The 23,587-nt window shown below is 41.5% G+C and overlaps 1 protein-coding gene across 6 annotated transcripts in view; it reads right to left on the bottom strand.

Moving 5' to 3' along the window:
• Window positions 1–22,720, bottom strand: part of SEC24B (SEC24 homolog B, COPII coat complex component) — a 93,957-nt gene extending 71,237 nt beyond the window's left edge. For 5 of the 6 annotated variants that reach the window (XM_060012870.2, XM_060012872.2, XM_060012873.2 and 2 more), the window contains exons 1-2: window positions 22,586–22,720; window positions 935–1,678 (exon numbers count right to left, since the gene is read on the bottom strand). In XM_060012870.2, coding sequence (XP_059868853.1) covers window positions 935–1,678; window positions 22,586–22,712 — 871 coding nt within the window. In that variant the 5' untranslated portion in view covers window positions 22,713–22,720. The remainder of the gene's footprint in view (window positions 1–934; window positions 1,679–22,585) is intronic. The other variant, XM_060012876.2, reaches the window with a different exon arrangement.
• Window positions 22,721–23,587: the final 867 nt, after the last annotated feature.

Below are 23,587 nucleotides of genomic sequence, written 5' to 3'. Positions count from 1 at the left end.
AATATTCTAAAGTTCTAACTTTAAATAATCTAACTGTCCAGGGAATGATACTTTTCTACAACATCCTTGACATATGGCTATCTAGACTCTGATATACAATCTAAAGACATCATTCAGAAAACGATCACAGCTTTAACAATTCCCATCCTTTACATACCTTTTCATTCAGTTCAAGAGCAGATTTTGTTAAGTTCAAGTTCACAAGTTGAATTAAAGTGAATATATCCTATGCAAACTCGCCACTAAAAAACTACATACCTTGCATACATAATTTTTAAACAAATAAATTTAACCACATCTTGGTTTAGGAAGGTAAGAAAAACTAATTACAAGGGTATTCTTCATGTATCTTTCTCCATCTTCCCTGTCCTTCATCCTAACTTACCAATCTAGGGCTGAGAAAACATCAACTTTAATGTATAGGAAATATATCTTCTGTGAAAGTCACTAAGAGGGGTTCACCTAGAGAAACCAGTGTGGTATTGCAGGCCATCATTTTTTCTATAGTGAATAGGGCTATGGCTGGAATAGTAACTGTCCCAAGGTTGAACTAATATAAAAAATAAAGTATTAGCTACCAAAGCATATCCCCAAATAGACCCTTCCATTTTGCCTTATTCCTAACTCACATTAAAGACAACTACTGCAGAGGCATGAAAACACAGCAATAAATACCAACTGAGATCCCAATCATGGCAAGGAACCATGCTATACAAGGCAGATGGCTGGGTGGCTAATTGTGAATAGATGAAGGGGAAGGGTTCAAGAAGATGCTGCAAAATTCCACTATAAATAAAGCAAATAAATTGCAAAGGTGAGCTAATTTCCAATTTTTCTAATAGGCAGTATCATCTTTAACCTTCATGCAATAAAAATCAGATTGGAAATGCACTGATTTTCAACCATGCTTTGGTGAGCTTTTCATTCAACCTACCAGGATTTGTTGGGTTGTTGGCTGTAGCCAGGGAGGTGTGGTTTTGGATTAGATTGTCTTGGGTTGACGGAAGGCCTGAAGCTGACCACGCAAAAGTATTGTATCCTGAAAGACTCTGCTGCTGGTGGTACTGTTGTGATGGTGGAGGTGGAAGTGGTGATGGATGGCTGATAGCTGTATTTTGACCAGAAAATGAATTATCTCTAATTGGCCTGACAGTCGGAGCATTCTGTGAGGTAAACATTTGCTGCCCATATGGATCACCAGCAGGTAGAGAGGGATATGAAACACTAGGATACGCAGCATTAGAAACAGTTGACAAAGCGTAGTGACCGCAAGTAGAGGGAAATCCCTGAGCAGCAACAGAAGAATTGTCAGAGTACATGGCTGGACTATTGTAATGATTCACAAAAGAGGAGTATGGCTGGGAGGCACTCGTATGCAAATGTGATGCTGATGACCCGGCACCTTGGAATGATCCCAGAGTGGATCCCACGACGTGAGGGGCAGGAGGAACGCTGCCATACATCTGCTGTGCTCCTGGCTGTGGGCTTGCTGCGTTAGGAGTCACCACATTTTGTGTTGGTACCCTATAGAGACCAGAGTAGTAATCATCACACTGGCTATCCAATGGCAATGAGGTCATTTTCCCAGGTCCTTGAGAGTAATGTCCTGAGGGAGCAGTGTAGCTTTGAGGATGCAATCCATACCCAGATGGAACTTGCATTTGATTCTGTGCCGGACCTGAAAAAAAAAAGAGCAAATATTTACAAGAATTAGTAAGAAGGCAACTAACTTTTAAGCACAGTCCCCATCTAAATGTTGCCCTAATTTACTTCTTCATAATCCCAAATTGTTACAAGAGATTATACTCTGATAGACCCACTGTGATAGCCTCCAAGATGGCCCCCAATGACCCCCACCCCCAGTACTGACCCCCTCCCACAATATACCAGGAGTGGACTGTGTGACCAACAGCATATAGCAGAGGTAATGATATATCATTCCAAAGATCTGCCCAGTCTTGGGCACTGGCACTCTCTTAGATCACTTACTCAGTGTGGAAGAACAAAGCTGTCAAGTTGTGAAGAGCCCTCTGGAGAAACCCATGCAGTGAGGAACTGAACTCTCCTGACCAACAGCTAGAGAGAAACTGAGGTCTGCCAACAATCACAGGAGTGAGCCTGGAAGCAGATCCTTCATACCAAGTAGAGTCTCTCTCTCTTTTTTTAATTGAGGCAAATTTATGTAACATACACTCAACCATTTTAAAAGGTACAATTCAGTGGCATTTAGTACATTCACGCTCTTATGCAACCATCACCTCTAATTTCAAAACACTTTCATCACCCTGAAAGAAAACCCACCCCATTAAGCAGTTGTTCCTCACTCCTCCCTGCCCCCAGGCCCTGGCAGCTACTAATCTGCTTTCCATCTTTGTGGATTTACCTATTTTGAGTATTTCATATAAACAGAATCACCCAGTATATGACCTTTTGCGTTTGGCTTCTTTCACTTGGCATAATGCTCTCAGGGTCATCCACATTGTAGCCTGTATCCAACCTTCATTCCTTTTTATGGCTGAGTCACATTCCATTGTATGGACAGACCACGATTTGTTTCTCCATTTATCAGTTGGTGGGCATTTGGCTGTGATGATAGTGCTGCCAAGGAGTAACTGGATATTAAACTTCCTATGTTACTTTTTTTTTAACATCTTTATTGGAGTATAATTGCTTTACAATGGTGTGTTAGTTTCTGCTGTATAACAAAGTGAATCAGCTATATGCATACCTATATCTCCATATACTCTCTCTCTCTCTTGCGTCTCCCTCCCACCCTCCCTATCTCACCCCTCTAGGTGGTCACAAAGCACCAAGCTGATGTCCCCATGAGATGCAGCTGTTTCCCACTAGCTATCTATTTTACATTTGGTAGTGTATATATGTTCATGCCACTCTCTCACTTCGTCCCAGCTTACCCTTCTCCCTCCCCAGGTCCTCAAGTCCATTCTCTACGTCTGCGTCTTTATTCCTGCCCTGCCCCTAGGTTCTTCATAACCTTTTTTTTTTCCTTTTTAGATTCCATTTATATGTGTTAGCTTACAGTATTTGTTTTTCTCTTTCTGACTTACTTCACTCTGTATGACAGTCTCTAGGTCCGTCCACCTCACTACAAATAACTCAATTTCGTTTCTTTTTATGGCTGAGTAATATTCCATTGTATATATAATCTATTTACATTTAAGGTAATTATCGATATGTATGTTCCTATTACCATTTTCTTAATTATTTTGGGTTTGTTTTTGTAGGTCTTTTCCTCCTCTTGTGTTTCCTGCCTAGAGAAGTTCCTTTAGCATTTGTTGTAAAGCTGGTTTGGTGGTGCTGAATTCTCTTAGTTTTTGCTTGTCTGTAAAGGTTTTAATTTCTCCATCGAATGGGAATGAGATTCTTGCTGGGTAGAGTAATCTTGGTTGTAGGTTTTTCCCTTTCATCACTTTAAGTATGTCCTGCCACTCCCTTCGGGTTTGCAGAGTTTCTGCTGAAAGATCAGCTGTTATCCTTATGGGGATTCCCTTGTATGTTGCTTGTTGCTTTTCCCTTGCTGCTTTTAATATTTTTTCTTTGTATTTTTGATAGTTTGATTAATATGTGTCTTGGTGTGTTTCTCCTTGGATTTGTCCTGTATGGGACTCTCTGTGCTTCCTGGACTTGATTGACTATTTCCTTTCCCATGTTAGGGAACTTTTCAACTATAGTCTCTTCAAATATTTTCTCAGACCCTTTCTTTTTCTCTTCTTCTTCTGGGACACCTATAATTCGAATGCTGGTGAGTTTAATGTTGTCCCAGAGGTCTCTGAGACTGTCCTCAATTCTTTTCATTCTTTTTTCTTCATTCTGCTCTGTGGTAGTTATTTCCACTGTTTTATCTTCCAGGTCACTTATCCATTCTTCTGTCTCAGTTATTCTGCTATTGATTCCTTCTAGAGAATTTTTAATTTCATTTATAGTGTTGTTCATCACTGTTTGTTTACTCTTTAGTTCTAGGTCCTTGTTAAACGTTTCTTATATTTTCTCCATTCTATATCCAAGATTTTGGATCATCTTTACTACCATTACTCTGAATTCTTTTTCAGGTAAACTGCCTATTTCCTCTTCATTTTTTTGGTCTGGTGGGTTTTTACCTTGCTCCTTCATCTGCTGCATATTTCTGTCTTCTCACTTTGTTTAACTGTGTTTGGGGGTCTCCTTTTCGCAGGCTGCAGGTTCGTAGTTCCCGATGTTTTTGGTGTCTGCCCCCAGTGGGTGAGGTTGGTTCAGTGGCTTGTGTAGGCTTCCTGATGGAGGGGACTGGTGCCTGTGGTCTGGTGGTGGGGCTGGATCTTGTCTTTCTGGTGGGCAGGGCTGCATCTGGCAGTGTGTTTTGGGGTGTCTGTGACCTTAGTATGATTTTAGGCAGCTTCTCTGCTAATGGATGGGGTTGTGTTACTGTCTTGCTAGTTGTTTGGCATGGGGCGCCCAGCACTGGAGCTTGCTGGCCATTGGGTGGAGCTGGGCCTTAGCATTGAGACGAAGATCTCTGGGAGAGCTCTCGCCGATTGATATTACATGGGGCCGGGAGGTCTCTGGTGGTCCAGTGTCCTCAACTCGGCTCTCCTACCTCAGAGGCTCAGGCCTGACACCAGACCAGAGCACCAAGACCCTGTCGGTCACACGGCTCAGAAGACAAGGGAGCAAAAAAAAAAGAAATAAAAAAGAAAAAAATAATAAATAATTAAAATGAAAAAAAATAATAAAAAAATAAAAATTATACTAAGATAAACATAAAAATCAGAAACAAATCAGTCGCAGACAGCAAACCCCAAGTCTACAGGTGCTCCCAAAGTCCACCGCCTCAATTTAGGGATGATTCACTGTCTATTCAGGTATTCCACAGATGCAGGGTACATCAAGTTGATTGCAGGGATTTAATCCACTGCTCCTCAGGCTGCACAGAGAGATTTCCTTTTCTCCTCTTTGTTCGCACAGCTCCTGGGGTTCAGCTTTGGTTTTGGCCCCACCTCTGCGTGTAGGTCACCCTCAGGAATCTGTTCCCTCCCAGACAGGACGGGGTTAAAGCAGCGGCTGATTAGGGGGCTCTTGCTCATTCATGCCGGGGGGAGAGAGGGGTACGGTAGTTATAATTGGAATGCGGGGCGAGCCTGTGGTGGCAGAGGCTGGCGAGACGTTGCAACAGCCTGAGGTATGCTATGTGTTCTCCCAGGGAAGTTGTCCCTGGATCACAGGATCCTGGCAGTGGCGGGCTGCAGAGGCTCCTGGGGGCAAGGTGTGGACAGTGACCTGTGACCTGTGCTTGCACACAGGATTCTTGGTGGCTGCAGTAGCAGCCTTAGCATTTCATGCCCGTCTCTGGGGTCTGAGCTGATAGCCGCGGCTCACGCCTGTCTCTGGAGCTCGTTTAGGCGGTGCTCTGCTTTCCGTGGGCAGACAGGGAAGGAATCCCCTCTCCTTGCGCACCCCGAAACAATGGTCTCTTGCCTCTTACGCAGGTCCAGACTTTTTCCCGGACTCCCTCCCGGCTAGCTGTGGCGCACTAGTTCCTTCAGGCTATGTTCACGCAGCCAACCCCAGTCCTCTCCTTGGGATCCGACCAAAGCCCGAGCCTCAGCTCCCAGCCCCCGCCCGCCCCGGCGGGTGAGCAGACAAGCCTCTCGGGCTGGTGAGTGCTGGTCGGCACCGATCCTCTGTGCGGGAATCTCTCCGCTTTGTCCTCCGCACCCCTGTTGCTGCGCTCTCCTCCGTGGCTCCGAAGCTTCCCCCCGACCCACCCCCTGTCTCTGCCAGTGAAGGGGCTTCCTAGTGTGTGGAAACTTTTCCTCCTTCACAGCTCCCTCCCAGAGGTGCAGGTCCCGTCCCTATTCTTTTGTCTCTGTTTTTTCTTTTGCCCTACCCAGGTACGTGGGGATTTTCTTGCCTTTTGGGAAGTCTGAGGTCTTCTGCCAGCATTCAGTAGGTATTCTGTAGGAGTTGTTCCACACGTAGATGTGTTTTTGATGTATTTGTGGGGAGGAAGGTGATCTCCATGGCTTACTCCTTCGCCATCTTGAAGGTCCCCTCCCAAGTAGAATCTAACTAGAGTCCCAGCTGATAGCCTGACTACAATCTCATGAGACCCTAAACCAGAACCACCTAGCTAGGCTGCTTCATGTCCCTCAGAAACTGAGATTAAATATTTGTTGTTTTAAGTTGATAAATTTTGGGGTATTTTGTTATGCAGCAATAGATAACAATATACCTAGCATGGAAGACGTTCAAACCTTTCTTACAGGCTTTTTTTTTTAAGTTATAAAAGTAACAATATATCTACTGTTAAAAAAAATTCAAACAATGAAGAATATAAAGTGAAAAGTACAAGTCCCCTTCTCTCCCTGGTAGCTTATGTCCTATGTCCCAGATGTAGCTACAGTTAATGGTTTCTTGTGTATCCTTTGTACCTATTACATATGTGTATACCTATATACACATATGTAATGTATATATAAGCATATATATTTAAACAGACATAGATCATACTACAGTTCGACAACTTCATTTTTTTACCTGATATATCCTGGATCCCCTTCTGTGTTAGCATATACAAACTTCATTGCTCTTCTAAAAGAATCTATATGGTATTTCATTGTAGAAACATAACATTATTTACCAAATCCCCATTGATGAATATTTATTCCAGGGAGAGAACTAATTTATGAAGTCAACTTCTTTGACGAATCTCCAGGGTAAGTTCCTAGAAGTGAAACTGGAGGTTCAAAGGGTTTTGGGGCTATTAAAATTGACCATTATTGCCAAATAACTCTCCAAAAATGTCTATCAATTTATACTGCTCAGCAGTAATGCTTAAGAATGCCTCATCTTCCCAACACTGAGCACCATTTTAATCTTTGCCAATCTAATAAGAGAGAAACATTTTAGTTTGCAATACTAGACTTTGAGTGATGCTCAGAATCCTTTCGAATGTTTCTTAGCCATTTGGGTATCTTTCTTTGTTATTTGCCCTTTTCCCACAGGATTGTGCTTCCCTTAATAATTTATAAATGTTCTTGTATGTTAAGAAATTTAACCATATGTTATTATTATGTGCTGTCTATATTTTCCCTCAGGTTATTGTTTGTTTTTTAACTTTGTTCATGTTGTCTCTTGCTATAGTTTCTCAATTATTATATAGTAAAATCTTTCATGCTTGATAAATTTTAAAATCATACTTAGTAGAGCCTGCCCCATTCCAATGTTATAAAGCTATATACCAATGTTTTCCTCTAGTGCTTTTAATACTTCCATTTTTATGTATTTATCTTTGATCACTATAGAATGTATTTATTTTATCAATACCATTAAAGTTAACAATAATATTAATATTATTAATAGTCTAAACATTACTAAACACTAGATTTTGTGCCGCTCACTGTTCTAAATGTTTTACATATATTCACTCCTTTAATCCTCACAGCCCCCTGAAGTAAACAGTATCATTATAACCGCTTTATAAATAAAATAAACGAGGCACAAAAGTTAAGTTGTTCAATACAGTCACATACTTAGGGAGTAAGAGGGCTGGGATTTGATTCAAATAATCTGGCTCAAGTCCGTGCTTTCAGACAATGATCTGCTGCCCCTCGCTACACTAAAATCCTGCTAGCTTTCTTTAGCCAAGAAGAAGGTCAATTATCTCAAACAATGGAATTCTAGCTTTGCTTACAAGGTCAAATTTAATTATCCTAGAATCTAATTTTCTTGTCTTGTGGAATGAAATAGATATCTGTATCATACCTCAAATGAAAAGATAATCAAAAAATATATATATATATATATATTTCAAGCTGTTTCAAGTTCACTGACACAAAGTGCCAATGTATTCTGTCATAATAATTGTATAAAAATAGAAAACAGACAATGTGTTTATAAAAGATATATGAATAATTTCCTTATTCTGTTTTCAATTCCTACTAAATAATGCAGTGGAAGCTTAATCTTTGGTCATTTAAATACATACTCCATGGCAGATACAAACATAACTTACACAATCAAGCTGTAAAGAAAAAATAATGGCCACACTTCCAAGAAGCATACAGAGAACCAAAACTCAGGTAACACTGTTTTACTAGGTATATAATTTACTTTTCTTACAGGATATTCTACATGATCACAGTTCATTTAGAAGAATTTAACATGCTTAAAAAAAGTGTAAAATGTTCTCCTCCTTCTCTTCCTTAAATATATTTTAAAAATGGACTTGCTGGATATACATATAACTGATTCACCCTGCTATACACCTGAAACTAATAAAACACTGTAAACCAACTATACTGCAACAAAAATAAAAAAAAAAACAAAACACAGGGTTTGCTACTCTTCATTACAGTCACGGAAAACCCAACACTGGTACAAATTGATCAATCAAGAGAAGAGCCAAGTCAGAGTTAGAGAAATCTGTTTAAATATCTACCCACTTCCTGATTTGATTTGGTTCACCTATGCCACATGATCTGAAAACAGGAAAAGCATCATCATCATGTCCAAGCTACTCAAATGCCATTCTTCTAAAAATAACAGGAACGTTGTATCGGCTGAAATTAATCAGAAGTGAATTACCCACCCAAAAAATCCTATTTGCTTTTTCAGCCCATCAAAGAAAAGGAAGGTACTTACTTTGTGGGAGGAGGGGGGGACGCAAAGGTAGGAACAGCTAATTATATGTTGGTGCTTACCATTCCTTACACTATATCAAGATCTAAATGTTCCAAGTGTACCCCCCAAAATTTCTAATATAATTTAATCAAAATAATAAATGAATCAAAACTTCGTTGAAAGCAAAATGATTGTTTTAAATATTTTAAATCAACTTTTAAAGCCTGCAAGGGGGGAAAACCGCGGGGGCATGGGGATGGTGGTGTGCTGAATTGGGCAACTGGGATTGACATGTATACACTGATGTGTATAAAATTGATGACTAATAAGAACCTGCTGTATAAAAAAATAAAAACTTTTAAAGTCTGCACTGAAAAAACAAAACAAACCATAAAGATCAGTTTAAATTGAAAAAAACTGATATCTAGGACAAGCAAATATTTTTTAAAAATTTGTCTTACTGTGACCTAACAAAGCATGCACTCTCTTTTCTTCAACCTTAAAATATATTAGATAACTCTTAACTTTCTCTTAGGGTATACTAGTATTAAAGTTTTATTTCTTCTGCATAAACTAAAAACTGAGCCTGGCAAATATCACAAATAAATCATTTATATACTCTTTAAAAAAACACACACACACTCTCTGTAAATTATGGGGTTTTTACTAGTAGTAGCAGTTTCATTTGCTTATATTTCCTATAACTGCCTTAGCATCTGTGGCAGTTTTAAAACACAGTTCCCAAACTCTTTGATACTCTGCTGATTAAAGGGTAGGATCTGTCTACTCCCCTTGAATTTGAGCAGGCTTATAACAGCTTCCACTAATAAAGAATGGCAGAAGCAAAGCTGTGTGACTTCACAGGCTTGGTCACAGACAACTCAGCACCTGCACTGTTTGATGGAATATCTGAATATGGATCCCTAAGCAGCTCCATAAGAAATCCATTTACTCCACAGCTGTCATGGTCTGAGGAAGCCAAACCACATAGAGAGGTCACCACTCGGGACTCTGGTTTGAAGTCCGAGTCTCTGAGTTATTCCAGTCTAAGTGCCAGATGTGAGAATAAATAAGCCTTCAAGATCATCCCAATCTCCAGCCATCAAAATCATTTTAAGTCTTCCCCGCTGAGGCCCTAGACATCCCAGAGCAAAGCCATCTATGCCATGCCCTGTTCAAAGTCTTAGTTCAACACAGTCTGTGAGCATAATAAAATGGTTGCTTAACCATTGTTTTGTTGTAATTTACTATGTACTAATAGCAACTAGAGCAGCAATTACTGTTTTTAAAAATTCAGAATTCAGATTCTAAAACCAAAATACTATTTATAATAGCACACACACAAAAGGTAGTACTTAAAATACAAATCTAATGAAATACGTGAAGGATCTATATATAGAACTGATATACAGAACAAAACAAAACTATATATAGAACAAAACACTGATGAAAGAAATCAAGGATATGGAATGATATACCATGTTTGTGGACTGGAAGACTTGACATTAAGATGTAAATTATCTCAATTTTGATCTTTAGATTCAAACAATACCAATAAAAATACATGAAGGCTCTTTTATGGATATCAACAAGCCGATTCTAAAATTTCTAGGAAAAGGCAAGGATACTAAAATAGCAAAAAACAAACAAAAAACTTTGAGGAAGAACAGTTGGAAGATTTGCATTACCCAATTTCAAGACTTTATATACAACAATAATCAAGAAAGTGTGGTCCAGGGCTTCCCTGGTGGCGCAGTGGTTGAGAGTCCGCCTGCCAATGCAGGGGACACGGGTTCATGCCCCGGTCTGGGAAGATCCCACGTGCCGCGGAGCGGCTGGACCCATGAGCCATGGCCGCTGAGCCCGTGCGCCCGGAGCCTGTGCTCCACAACGCGAGAGGTCATAGCAGTGAGAGGCCTGCGTAGCACACACACACACACACACACACACACACACACACACACACACACACAAAAAGAAAGTGTGGTCCAGACAAAAGGCTAGACATAGAGAAAATAATAAAAATAGAGCCACAAAAACACAGTCAACTGATTTTTTGACAATGGTGCCATGGCAATTCAATGGAGGAAAGACAGTCTTTTCAATTGACGGTACTTTTCAATCGATGAATAGTTCATATGCAAAAAAAATGAATCTCAACACATGTCTCAGATCTTAAACAAATATTAAGTCAAAACGAAGCATAGATTTAATGGAAAATTTTAAAACTTATAGGAGAAAATATAGAAGAATATCCAGGTGAATATGGGTTTAGCAATAAGTTCTTACCTATAACACTAAAAGCATGAAATATTGAAAAAATGAATTTAATCAAATTAAAAACTTTTGCTCTGCAAAAACCACTAAGAGGATTAAAAGACAAGTAGCAGACTAGGAGAAAATATTTGCAAATCACATGCTCAGTAAAGAACTTGTATTCAGAATATATTAAGGACTCTTAAAATTCAACAGTGAGAAAACAGACAACCCAACCAAAAACTGGTTAAAGATGTGAAAAGATAATCACCAAAGAAGATATATGGATGGCAAATGTATGCAAATATGCTCATCATTAGTCAGAGAAATGCAAATTAAAACCCCAATGAGATATCTCTATACACTCATTAGAATGACTGAAACAAAAACCCTGAAAATATCAAATGTTGGCAAAGATATAGTTTAACAGAAACTCTAATTTATTGTTGGAGCGAATGCAAAATAGTACACCCACCTTGGAAAATGGTTTGGCTGTTTCTTATAAAAGGTTAAACATACACTTACCATATGACCCAGCAGTCCCACTCCTAAATATTTACCTAAGTGACCTGAAAACTAGTATTCACACAAACCCAGTGCCTGAATGTTTATAGCAGCTTTATTCATGATCACCAGAAGCTGGAAACAACCAAGATATTCAACAACGGAGGAATGGATAAACAATCCTGTTTATACATATACTAGATAGAATACTATGCAGCAATAAAAGGGAACAGAACATTGTTTCATGCAACAGCATAGATGAACATGGTGAAAGAAACCAGACCCAAAAGATGATATATTTTATGGTTCCATTTATACAACACTCTGGAAAAGGTGAAGGAGAACAGCAATGGTTGCCAGGATTTGCAGAAGGGAGAGCTGTTAACTACAAAGGGACTGCATGAAGACATTTTTTTATGGTGATGGAACTGTTCTGAATAGTGTTGTGGTGGTTGATACTTGACTAGTACATGCATTCATCAAAACCCATAGAGCTGTACACTACAAAGAATGAATGAAATTTACTACATGCAAATTTTTGTAAAAAATCAACCAGATGTTGAGAAAATCTAGGATGGAATGCAGACTGTGACAAATCAGTCTAACTTTATTACAAATGTATGATAACCTAACAGAAGGATATTTAGGTAATACACATACAGATAAATAGGCAACAGATATAATTATATAAATAGGTTCACATACTTGGGTTCGTATACATATATATCCCCTAGCTCTGTCTGCTGAGAGAGCCTAGAAACAGTGACACCACAGTAGCAATGAGCACATCCAAGGCCCAGTTTTTGGTTTCTTAACACCATGTCCCAACAAAAGGAACCAGGGCTCCTTGGACGAAGAGCAGGCTCTGGTGCTGCCATAGAGCAAGTAAAAGATGGAGCATCTGCTAATGCCAGAAAGTAAGGAAGTGCTCAAAAAACAAAAGGACGGTGGCCAAAGGACACAACAGCCAAACTGAAAGAGCTCCCAATGGCCAAAGCTGTAACAATTTGAGTAAATATTTTAAATAATGATAGTATTGGCTTATAATCCAAAGAATAAAATAAATATTCTTAAGACCATAATAATATAAATGACTGAATAAGTTTTAAGATGGGAGAGAAAAGGGGGCAAGTCTTCCTTACAGAAAAATTCCGAATATGTAGAAAGAATGAGGGAAAAAGAAAATCACCATTAGAATTCCACAGCAATAATAACCACAGGCAAGAGCGAATGAGGAATGCTAAAATTAGTACATGAAATTTTAAGCGGAGACAGGATAGTAACTTCAAAGTATCTCCCTAAGAATGTTTATTAATTACTGTGGTGATTTTAACATATGCCCACAAATTATTTGATACATCTCGCTCCAGGAGGTAGAACATAATTCCCTTTCTGTTGAATGTAGGCTTGAGTTAAATGAGTTGCTCCCAACAGAGCAGGAAAAAATAAAAAACAGTAATTTTACAGTGGAGGAATCTGGCCTGAACGTGTCCCCCTCCAAATCCGTATGAAGCCCTAACGCCCAATTTGAAGGTATTAAGAGGTGGGGCTTTGGGGAAGTAATTAGGTTTAGATTAGGTCACGAGGGTAGGACCCTTATGAAGAATCAGTATCCTTATAAGAAGAAAACCATTCGAGCAGCGAGAAGACGGAGGTCTACAAGCCACGAAGAGGGTCTTCACCAGAACACAGCTATGCTGGCACCCTGATCTTGAACTGCCAGCCTCTAAAACTGAGAAAATAAATGTCTGTGATTTAAGCCTCCTAGTCTATGGTATTTTGTCATAGTAGCCCAAACTAAGACATCTCTTCAATCAAGTGCCCAAGGTTAACATGACCAGTAATAAAACAAATTGAGATCATGTAACCCCTGATATGACACGATAAGGGCACTTCAACCTCTGGGTATTCTTCCTAAAAAGCTCATAACCCCAGTCTAATCATGGGAAAGCATCAGCAAACCCAAAGTGAGGAACTATCACTTACCAGTCCTGTCAAAGTCCTAAAAAACAAAAAAAAAAGACTAAGAAATTGTCATAGACCAGAGGAGACTAAGGCAACACAACTAAATGCAACATGATATCCTGGATTGGATCCAGGAATGGAAAAAAAAAATAGCGGAAAAACTGGTGAAATGTAAATAAAAATCTGTTGTTTAGTTAACTGTATTTCCCCAATGTTAATTTCCTAGTTTTGATAAAGGTACCATAGTTTTATAAGATGGTAAATCATGAGAGGAAGATGTTAAGACTTTAAAGGAAGCTAAGTGAAGGTTATTGCATTTTCCGTACAGTGTATCACTTCCGCAAATCTAAAATTATTGCAAAATAACAAGTTTTTAAACCATCAATGAAAAAAGTGCTGGAAACGACCTACTAAATTGATTGACAAAATTTTTGAAACAAATGACTACACCAAACATAGCCACCAGAGTGATTTTCCTAAAAAAAAATCTGATTGTTACTTCCTTGTTTAAAGCTTTCTAAGGGTTTTTCTTGCCATCAAGGAAAAATACAAATTCTTTAACATGGCCTGTAAAATAGTGGAAGACAGAATAATCCCTCCTTCATCCCATATGTCCATTTCCTAATCCCTGGAACCTGTGAATATGCTAGGTTACATGGCAAAGGGGAGGTAAGGTTACAGATAGCATTAGGGTTGTTAATCAGCTGACCTTAGAAGAGGGAGAATATCCTAGATAATCCAGGTGAGCTCAGTGTAATCATGAGAGTCCTTAAAAGTGGCAGAGGGGGCTTCCCTGGTGGCGCAGTGGTTGAGAGTCCGCCTGCTGATGCACGGGACACGGGTTCGTGCCCCAGTCCGGGAAGATCCCACATGCCGCGGAGCGGCTGGGCCCGTGAGCCATGGCCGCTGAGCCCGCGCGTCCGGAGCCTGTGCTCCGCAACGGGAGAGGCCACAACAGTGAGAGGCCCGCGTACCGCAAAAAAAAAAAAAAAAAAGGTGGCAGAGGGAAGCAGAAGAGAGTCAGAGGGAGATGTGACTACAGAAGACTCCTCTGAGAGATGCAATGTTGCTGGCTTTGAAGCTGGAAAGAGTGGGCCACAAGCCAAGGAATGTGGGTAGCCTCTAGAAGCTGAAAAAGACCTTTGCCTTTGCCTAGAGCCTCTAGAAGTGAATGCAGCCCTAATGACACCTTGATTTTAGCCCAGTTAGACTTCTAACCTACAGAAGATGAATTCATGTTGTTTTAAGCCACCAGTTTGTGGCAATTTGTTACATCAGCAAAGAGAAAACCAATGCAAAGACCCTTCATGATCTGACTCCTGCTTACCTCTCCCAACTCATTGCTTACCACTCCCCCTTCTCACAATGATTTCCTACAGGTATACCTTAATATACTGCGAGTCCTCACGTGGGTCCGCCAAAGTTTGATCAATAAATAAAATGTAATTCTGTTACAACTCAGCATGCCTACTGTTATGATGAAGTGACACAGAACGCTGACCTGGTAGGAAGAGGTATAACTTGCCACGAGAAAAGCAAAGGAGCCACAGCACAACATCAGGTAAGGTTGTATGCTGGAGCTTTGCCTCAAAAGGCCATCAAAGAGGTTTATTAGGGCAGAATACAACAGTTAAGTTGCCATATAAAGACTTCTGAAGAGGATCAGGTAAATTATGTGATATTTTTCTGAAACTTGCTTTTTAAAAATACAGGTATTCAAAGCTTAATTCCTTCAAGAATGCCACCAAACGCAGTGGTTAAGAATCCGCCTGCCAATGCAGAGGACACGGGTTCGATCCCTGGTCCAGGAAGATCCCACATGCCGGGAAGATCCCACATGCCGCGGAGCAACTAAGTCCGTGCGCCACAACTACTTAGCCTGCTCTCTAGAGCCCACGAGCCACAGCTACTGAGCCCACGTGCCACAACTACTGAAGCCTGCGTGCCTAGAGCCCGTGCTCCGCAACAAAAGAAGCCACCCTAATGAGAAGCCCGTGCACTGTAACAAAGAGCAGCCTCCACTCGCTGCAACTAGAGAAAGCCCATGCGCAGCAACGAAGACCCCACGCAGCCAAATAATAAATAAAAATAAATTTAAAAAAAAGAATGTCACCAAAAACTCTGGCACTAAAGTAGCCATGAGTGTGAAAAGGCTGAAAATCACTATTCCACACTCTTACCATAGAAAATTTTTCTCAAGTCAATTTTTCTCAAGTCATTTTCTCAAGTCATTGTTCACCCCTGACAGTTCACACAGTCTCTTCCCTCTACCTGGAAACTTCAAAAACTCCCTCTACTCCCTTCATCTGACCAACTCCTACTCATTCTTCAGTTCTCAGCTCAGCTCTTCCTCTAGAAGACATTCTCTAACCCTACAAGCAGATGCCTGCTTAATGTTGTACTACAGTATTTTGGACAGCGCTTTCCACATGGAACTCTAAGTGTGCACTCTGTAAGTGAAAAACTTGGGCCTAGTTTGCTCTCAGCTCTACCATATCCTTAAGGCTTAGGGTAGTGACTGGCTCATGGAATCCATTACTATATTTTGAAAAAAATTAAGCCCCATAAATAATCCTCAAATATTTCTGTATCAGGCGTTTACCACATCACAATTATCAACAAGAACTATATGATACTGAAAGAGAAAGAATTCAAAACTTAATAGCTTCCACTATGTAAAGTCATTTATACGCTACTATGAGAACAAACATACAAGTCTGACTTTTTTTTTACCTTGGCATTCTACACTTTTTACTCTGTAGTTCAAGTATAAGAACATTTGAAACAAAAGGAAAGTAAAAACCTACTGTATTTCATTACATCTAAAGTGTTTTGACACTGCCACTTTTTCTTCCCTTCTTACCAGATGTATGAGTTTCCTACTGCAAGTATAACAAATTATACAAATTCAATGGCTTGAAATAACACAAATTTATTCTTTTAGAGTTCTCGAAGTCAGAAATCCAAAGTCAGTTTCACTGGGCTAATATCAAGGTACCATGGGCAAAGCTGGTTCCTTCCGAGGCCTGAGGACAGAATCCATTTCTTTGCCTTTTTCAGCTGCTAGTAACCACCTGCATTCCTGAGCTCATGGCCCCTTCCTCCAACTTCAAAGCACAACATCCTAACCTCTGCTCTATGGTCACATTACTTTCTCTGCAGGCTGACTCCTCCAGTTTCTAATAAGGATGGTAGTAATTATATCAGGCCTGCCCAGATCCAGGATAATCTCCCCAACTCTAATCACAGCTGCAGAGGTTTCAGCTGGTCAGCCTGACTGATATTATCATATACAAGCTAGATACAGCCTGATTTTCTATAAGCATCTATGCCCTCCTTAGCAAGAGTAAATTATCACAAGATCCACCCAAGGGATAGGTCTGCCTCAGTGACATAATCTCCTTTCAGAGATAAGAGTCTCACCAAAGGAAAACTCATTCTATTCCTGCTTTAAGCAAACTCGACATGAAAATCAAAATTTACAAATCAAGTATTTTATGGAAAGTCTAGTCACTATACAAAAAAACCATAGGCTCTTAATGTTTCCTCATCCCCCCACCAATCCCACAGAGAAGCAACATTTTTAATGTATTTTTGTTTCATTAGTCGTTTCCTGAATTGAATTTCCAACTTTTTTAAAAAGTCAGATGAAAAGTTTTCATTATCTTTAAAAGATAATGAAAGGTCATCGGAGTACAGACTCCTCTATCCTATTGAGATACAATTCGTACTAATTGGGAGAAGGAGAATCAGATCTAAGAAGGTAATGCATTCATCACTGAGTAACCAAGAAGTCCGTCAATACTCAGCCAGTATGCACTTTAACAATCATCCTTATCAAACTGTTAAAATGCTCTTGAACCAGCTGGTCAAAAGCCACAGTCCTGACCCTGACTCTCTGCTGCGCCCCACCATGCTGGCCCCTTGCCACACAGCCACTCACGACTTAGCAGCTAAAGGACTAATGCCTGGCACACTGCAGTCTGTCTGAATTCTGCTCTAGGGGCAAGGTTGGTATCCATTCAGTGGTCAGTACATGCAGTACTGATTACTAAATAGTTTGAATATACTACCCCTACCAATAAAGTATCAATAATATTACTAAAATACATTTTTAGTGAGCATAAAATGTATACACACACATACACCTCTAAAGAAATCTGCAATTAGAAACTCCAGTGATTTAAAAACTGGGGCGTCTCAATCACATCTGATTCCCCTGGATTATTCTTCCTGATGGAGGGCTAATAGCCACAAAGGCAACTGTTCAGTCACTGCTGGCAGACACAGCCTATGCAACCATTTGGATGAAATCTCACTGCACTAAGTATAGGTTATTCCTGCCACTACATCAGTTGTCCTCTTTGGATGTCATGATAATGAGTGCTAAGAGTGAAGGGGCCAAAAGAAAATCAATATTGTTTGAAAACCTACTACATGCCAGGTACTTTACTTTCCTATATATAATCTTATATAATTCTCTCAAGTCCTGTGAAGTACCACTATTGTCATTTTACAAACAAACAAACAGGGACACGAAAGGTCACTAATTCATACAATTTCAAATAGTTGGGAAGTAGTGAAGAAGCCAGGTATTGCCGGTTCCAAAGCCCATTTCACAGAAATACTAGGAAAAACAAGCAAGTTAGGACCTGGCCACTGCCTAGGCAAGGCATTTTACTAGTCCCTCCCCCCTCCCTACTTCATCCGCTTTTTCCTCAGTTCCTCTTACAGGTAGCTTTCAGCACACAATTTTAGAAAACTTAAAACCGATGAAACCCCTCGTCCCACAAACCAGCTAGCTGAGGTAGTGGCCTATTAGAGGAAACCTTCCAAGAGCAGATTCGTGGGAGGGAGTGTAAAAAAATAATAGACAAGTTCACTTACTCCATTGAGTGCCTACTGCATGCTGCCATGGAATGTGATGAGGAAAACTCACGCGGTATCTGCCACATGAAGAATTTATATCCTGGTATTTTGAAGGGGACCCTCATTTGCTAAGCGTCTCATTTTGCTAAGCACCAGGTACTTTAAAAAATAGTACCTCATTTAATGTAATCTTCTCAACAACCCTACGAGGGAGGTATTATTATCCCCTGAAGTCCAGAGATATTAAGTAATTTTCTCCACAAAACCCTGGGCTGTAACAGAGCCTACAGCCTTTTCACTAGCCCACACTTTCTGACAATTCTGAGTATGCTTAGCCTACTGGAAATAATAGTGGCTTCCCCAGGGCTGAATATAACATGATCTGCTCTAACACGCAGTGCTGACTGTGAAGATACTCTCATTTCTAGGAAAGTCTGCTGAAGATTGGCTCAAAATCTGTTCTATTTCAACGTCTTTAGCATCTAATAAATACTTCAGGGTTCACAGATGAATCAGAAAGATGGAAGTTAGCTGAAATACTAGGATCAGTAGCAATGAATGTGATTTACAAAAATCAGTACAGATATAACCTCAGAAACTGAGGGGGAGGGAGTGGCATGGGAATGAAAATACAATAAAAATAACCAAAGCAATACAGCAACAACAATAAAAACTAAACCCAGATAAAAGACACTTGTTTATATATTTTTTAAGATCCTTGAGATATCTATTAATCAACCTAGGGGGAAATTATGTGTGCAGAAAGCTATGTTATACCATGGCAGTATCTTCATGAGAGGACCTGATGCTTCTGGTTAGCTAGAAAGGAAGACTAGAAACCTGAGACACAGATACTGCTCTGATCAAAAGAAACTTACTTCAGACACACTAGGGAGATTTGTATCATTTTAAATTTTGCATGTGCTCTCAGAGTTGAAGGGTTTCCTATAACCTACCAGACAGTATTGTTGAGTGAATGGTATATTTATTTATAGCTTCCATAATGAATTCTCGTAATTCCCATTACTATCTCATCTTCCTTGCATTATTAACAATTAAAATGATAAAACTGCCAGTAGTATCATTCTTGGAAAAGGCACATGGAAGGAAGAAAACACATTTTCATTTGAAAATGAGCACCACTTGCTTCCTAAATGTAGAATTAAAAAGCAGTGTTTTACTGGTAAATTTGGGTGACCCACCGCCCCCCAAAATTCTAAAAAGACCTCTTTCAATTTAAGTCGATTGGGGGAAATTATGGGGTTATGCCATCATTACCAGGATATTATTCACTCAGTCTCCCCTTGTTTGAGGACTCAGTTTTGGAAGGACTCTCAAAAGGCAGAGTAAAAGTTGAAAAATGTTCAACTAACACTTCATATGAAAATACAAATAATTCTAAACCGCCCACATGGTGCTCAATGAAAAACTAAAGTACAGAAATATAACTTCAAGGAAGGAAGTTTAAAAAGAAATATTTCAAAGACTCAAAGAAGTCAAATTCTATCTTCAAATAAATGGGGGAAAGCATGTTAACAATTAAACATAGAAAATAAGGAAAAGTAATAATGAAGGCCCGATTTCTGCCTCCCTACCCTTTCCAATATCAAAGTTTCTAATAAGAGACTTCTTAGAGTCTGTTAATAGAAAGAGATTGGACTTGGAACTAGAAGACTGTATTAGACTTCATTTAACAAATGTTTAATGAGACTATAACTTGTTCTAGGCCCTGAATATACAGCAGTGAACAGGAGGCAGGCTGCTACCCTCAAGAAGCTTATACGGGCATTGGTGAAAAACACCCACCCAAAACTTTCTGGATCTGTTCAATTAGAGAAGTGAACTAGGTGTTTTACAGACTGTGTTCCCAAAACACCTGGACCTCCACCTCTATTTTAACCACAACAGCTCTGCTTTTTTCTGATTTCTATAGCAGGGCTCTGCAGGAAAACAAATCTGTTTTTAAAAATGTTTGATAACCGCTAAGCTAAGTGATCTCTAAGTACCATTCCAGTTTTACAACTCTGTCTTCTGTGATGCTTCAAACTCGTACTTCTGACCTATTTCTTTTTCACCGTGCTGGAATTCCACAGAGATATATTAAAAGGCAAACTAGTTTACGTGGGGCTAAAGAATCAACCACAAACCTGAATGACTGCTTAATCGTTATCTATGGGTGCCAAATACCATATAGCAAAAATTACTTTCTTCTAAGATTAACAAACAAAACAAAAACAGATTTTATCTTGTTATTTACCTACTTAAGCTACTTACTTTTACAAAAAACAAACAAAAATTAACTCTAGTTCTTTATCTTAATTTCTAAATTCCTTAGCATTTAAGGCCTTTCTGTAACTTGGCCCCTTTTAGGTATTCTTGGGTTTTCCCTCTCACCCAACACCCTTTCTGCCTCTTAGTTTCTAAATTTTGAGACTTCTGTTCATGTCCTTGAGATGGCCCTCCTCTCCTATCCATCCCTGTCAAATCCCTCAAGGTCATAACCAACTCAAATGTCACCAAAATACAGGTCAATTTACAAGAAAGGCAGGGATTCTGTCTTTTCTACTAGGCTAACCTTGAGCCCCCAACTGGCAAGCATGCAAAAAATGTTGAAATGAATTATGTCAAAGTAACGATTATAAACAGCAGAAATCAAGCATCATCTATTTTTGGCTTCTAAATGTATTTACTGATTTGTTTTTACATATTTAACAGCCTGATCACAACTGATATCCTGCCATTCCTTGAGCGTTCACAAAATTTGTTAAGGCTGAGGTAAATACTTGCCACTCTAAAAACTGTACACTAAGACAATAATGCATACTCAGAAAATCAAGACACAATCCTTGGATCACTATTAATCATGGATTTAAAATATTCTAAAAGACGTGGGATCGCTTCCTAAATTATCATGTTCTAGTTCCTCCACACACAAAGCTATTCTAAAAACAAAACAAAAACAAGAATTTATATCAAGTTTACAAGAACAAAACCTGCTCACAAATAATATCTTCATGTATGTTCAGGACAGAAGTACAAAACCTACTACACTGTTCACATTCAAAACCCATAGAGTAAACAATGACCAGTGAAAGTAAAGCACGTAATACTGACAAGTATGGCTGATCCAAAGGATAAGGCTAAGCCATCACGTTTGACTTATGAAAAAAAATCAACTTCTGGTTCTCAGGATAAACGATAAACTGCAAGCTTGAAAAGTATCAGTTATAAAATTTAGATGCTGGCTGAACTGGTTTATAAAGTCTAGTAAGTTTTCATTTCACAGATTGGATAAAATAGGTCAGTCCAACAACCATTTTTAAAGAGTACCAGCAGACCTTGCTCTCTTTTACAGAGAACCAGACATATTCTTAAGTATTCAGTCCATCACTTTCGAGAGTTCTCATCTAAAATGTTATCGTCTATAAAGGGAGGCCCCCTCTCCCCCGGCCCCAGCCACGAACATTCCAAATCTCAAGATGAGGGAATACTAGAACCGATCATTTTTCAGCTGAAACTCGCGCATCCCCAAAGCCCGCGACCTTAGTATGAAAGCGCTTTCACGGTGCATTGGCTGCTGCCGGTATGAAGGCCTTGCCTCAAACAGGGCCAACTCTGGCACGTTTTTGTGTTTTTGAAAGTGAAGCTGGGGGGGGGGGGGCGGGGAGGGGAACACCCAGATCTAAAAGTATTCGTTTAAATCCGTTTGACACCTGCTCCCTTTCAAACACGACCAGCAAACTCCAAACGCTCGAGTAGCGGCCGCAGCAGCAATGACAGATCTTGAGGCCGAACTGGGTCAGGGTTACAGTTACACTTGTGTTGCATCTTTACACCCTTTGTCTACAAACTTGGGCACTAACTTCAGTTCCCTTCCAGGCAGCGTGCTCGCCGGGCCTCAGAAATCAGAGCAATTTTCCTGAGACAGGAAGGGCACAACCCTCCCAGCTCCATGGCTACACCAGCCTTCCACGGACCACGCACTCTGCGGCCTCGGCTTTTCGGCCGGTATATGGGCGAAGGGGTCGCCCGTGGAAACTCCCCTGCGCCCGGGCTGGATAAAAGGGATTTCACGCGGTGTCTGGTCTCCCCCTTTTCTATGGCCCCTACTCGTCCCCGTGGTTTCGGGCCCGGGGTCACACTACAGAGACAGCCCTGCTCCCTGATTCCCTGGGCCGGCCCCCGCGCCGGGCCGCCCCTCCCCCCAGCCCCCCCAAACCCCCGGGGCCGACCCCCGCCTCGTGCCGCCCCCCACCCCGCCCCGGCAGCCGCCCCCCCTCCCACCGCCCTCCCTCCCGCCCCGCCCGATTCGGCCGCGCAGGCTGCCCCGCCAGCACTAGGCCCCGCGCTCCGCCCCGGCCGCCCTCCTCACCGTTCTGCTGGTGAGGCCCCGGGCCCGGGCCCGCGGGCGCGGCGGCTCCTGAGGCGGCGGCTCCGCCAAGCTTGGGCGGGATCCGGGAGCTGGCGGCCGGATGAGGTGACCCGGCGGGGGCCGACATGACGGCACTGCGGGCGGCGGCCGCGGCTCCGCTTCGGGTAGTTGGGCGGAGGGAAGGGAAGGGAAGGCGGAGCCGGAGCGGCGAGAGGAAGAGGAAGGAACGCGCCCGGCGTCACCGACGGAGTCACCCGGGACCGTGGCTGGAGTGCTCGCGCTCCGCCCTGGAGCCTAGCTCGGCCGCTGCGGGCGCCGGAACCCCTCCCGGCCCTGCCCCGCCGCCGCCTCGAGCCCCGAGACGCGGGACTCCCACCCCGCGGGTCGCTCCCGGCAGGCGCTGACTGTGCGAGCCGCAGCGCCCCCTGCAGGCGGAGCCCGGCGCGCCCAGGCCGGAGGCGGGGCGCGGGGCGGCAGCCTCCCAGCCAGCCCTGCGACCTCGGGCCCGGGCTGACCTGCTGTCGCCTCGGGGCGAAAGGGGTGGACCAGGATAGATGGCGCTGGGCCCGCTCCCACGTGGGGCGGAGGCAGGAGCGCGGCGGGCCTGGGCCGGGCGGTGCGGTGCGGGGACGGGGTTCCAGAGCTGCGGGTGACCTCCAGAGACCAAGGCAGCGCCTGGCCGGACTGACCCCGCTCACCCTTCCTCCGAAGAGGAACCCTGGGTTTGGCTTTTTTTTTAATCTTGAGGTGTTTTCCCCCTTAATATTAAATCCTAAAGGAAATAGACATTCAAGCTCCCTGTCCATAGGGAATTATAATCCTGGGCAAAAGAAAAAGAAATATTTCTCTATGATAAGCACAGTATCTCAATAAGAATTGAGAACTTTTCCCACTGACTTAAATCCTGGGAAAGGAAAGGGGGAAATGGAGTATAAGGGAAGCTGAAAGGCAAACTTTATCGTCCTCATGATTTTTGCCAAGAGTTGGCTCATCCTGTTGATG

Source organism: Delphinus delphis, chromosome 5 (genome assembly GCF_949987515.2).
Source record: "Delphinus delphis chromosome 5, mDelDel1.2, whole genome shotgun sequence".
NCBI lineage: Eukaryota > Metazoa > Chordata > Mammalia > Artiodactyla > Delphinidae > Delphinus > Delphinus delphis.
The sequence above is the reverse complement of the archived record's forward strand: the minus strand, read 5'-3'. Positions and strand labels throughout refer to the sequence as shown.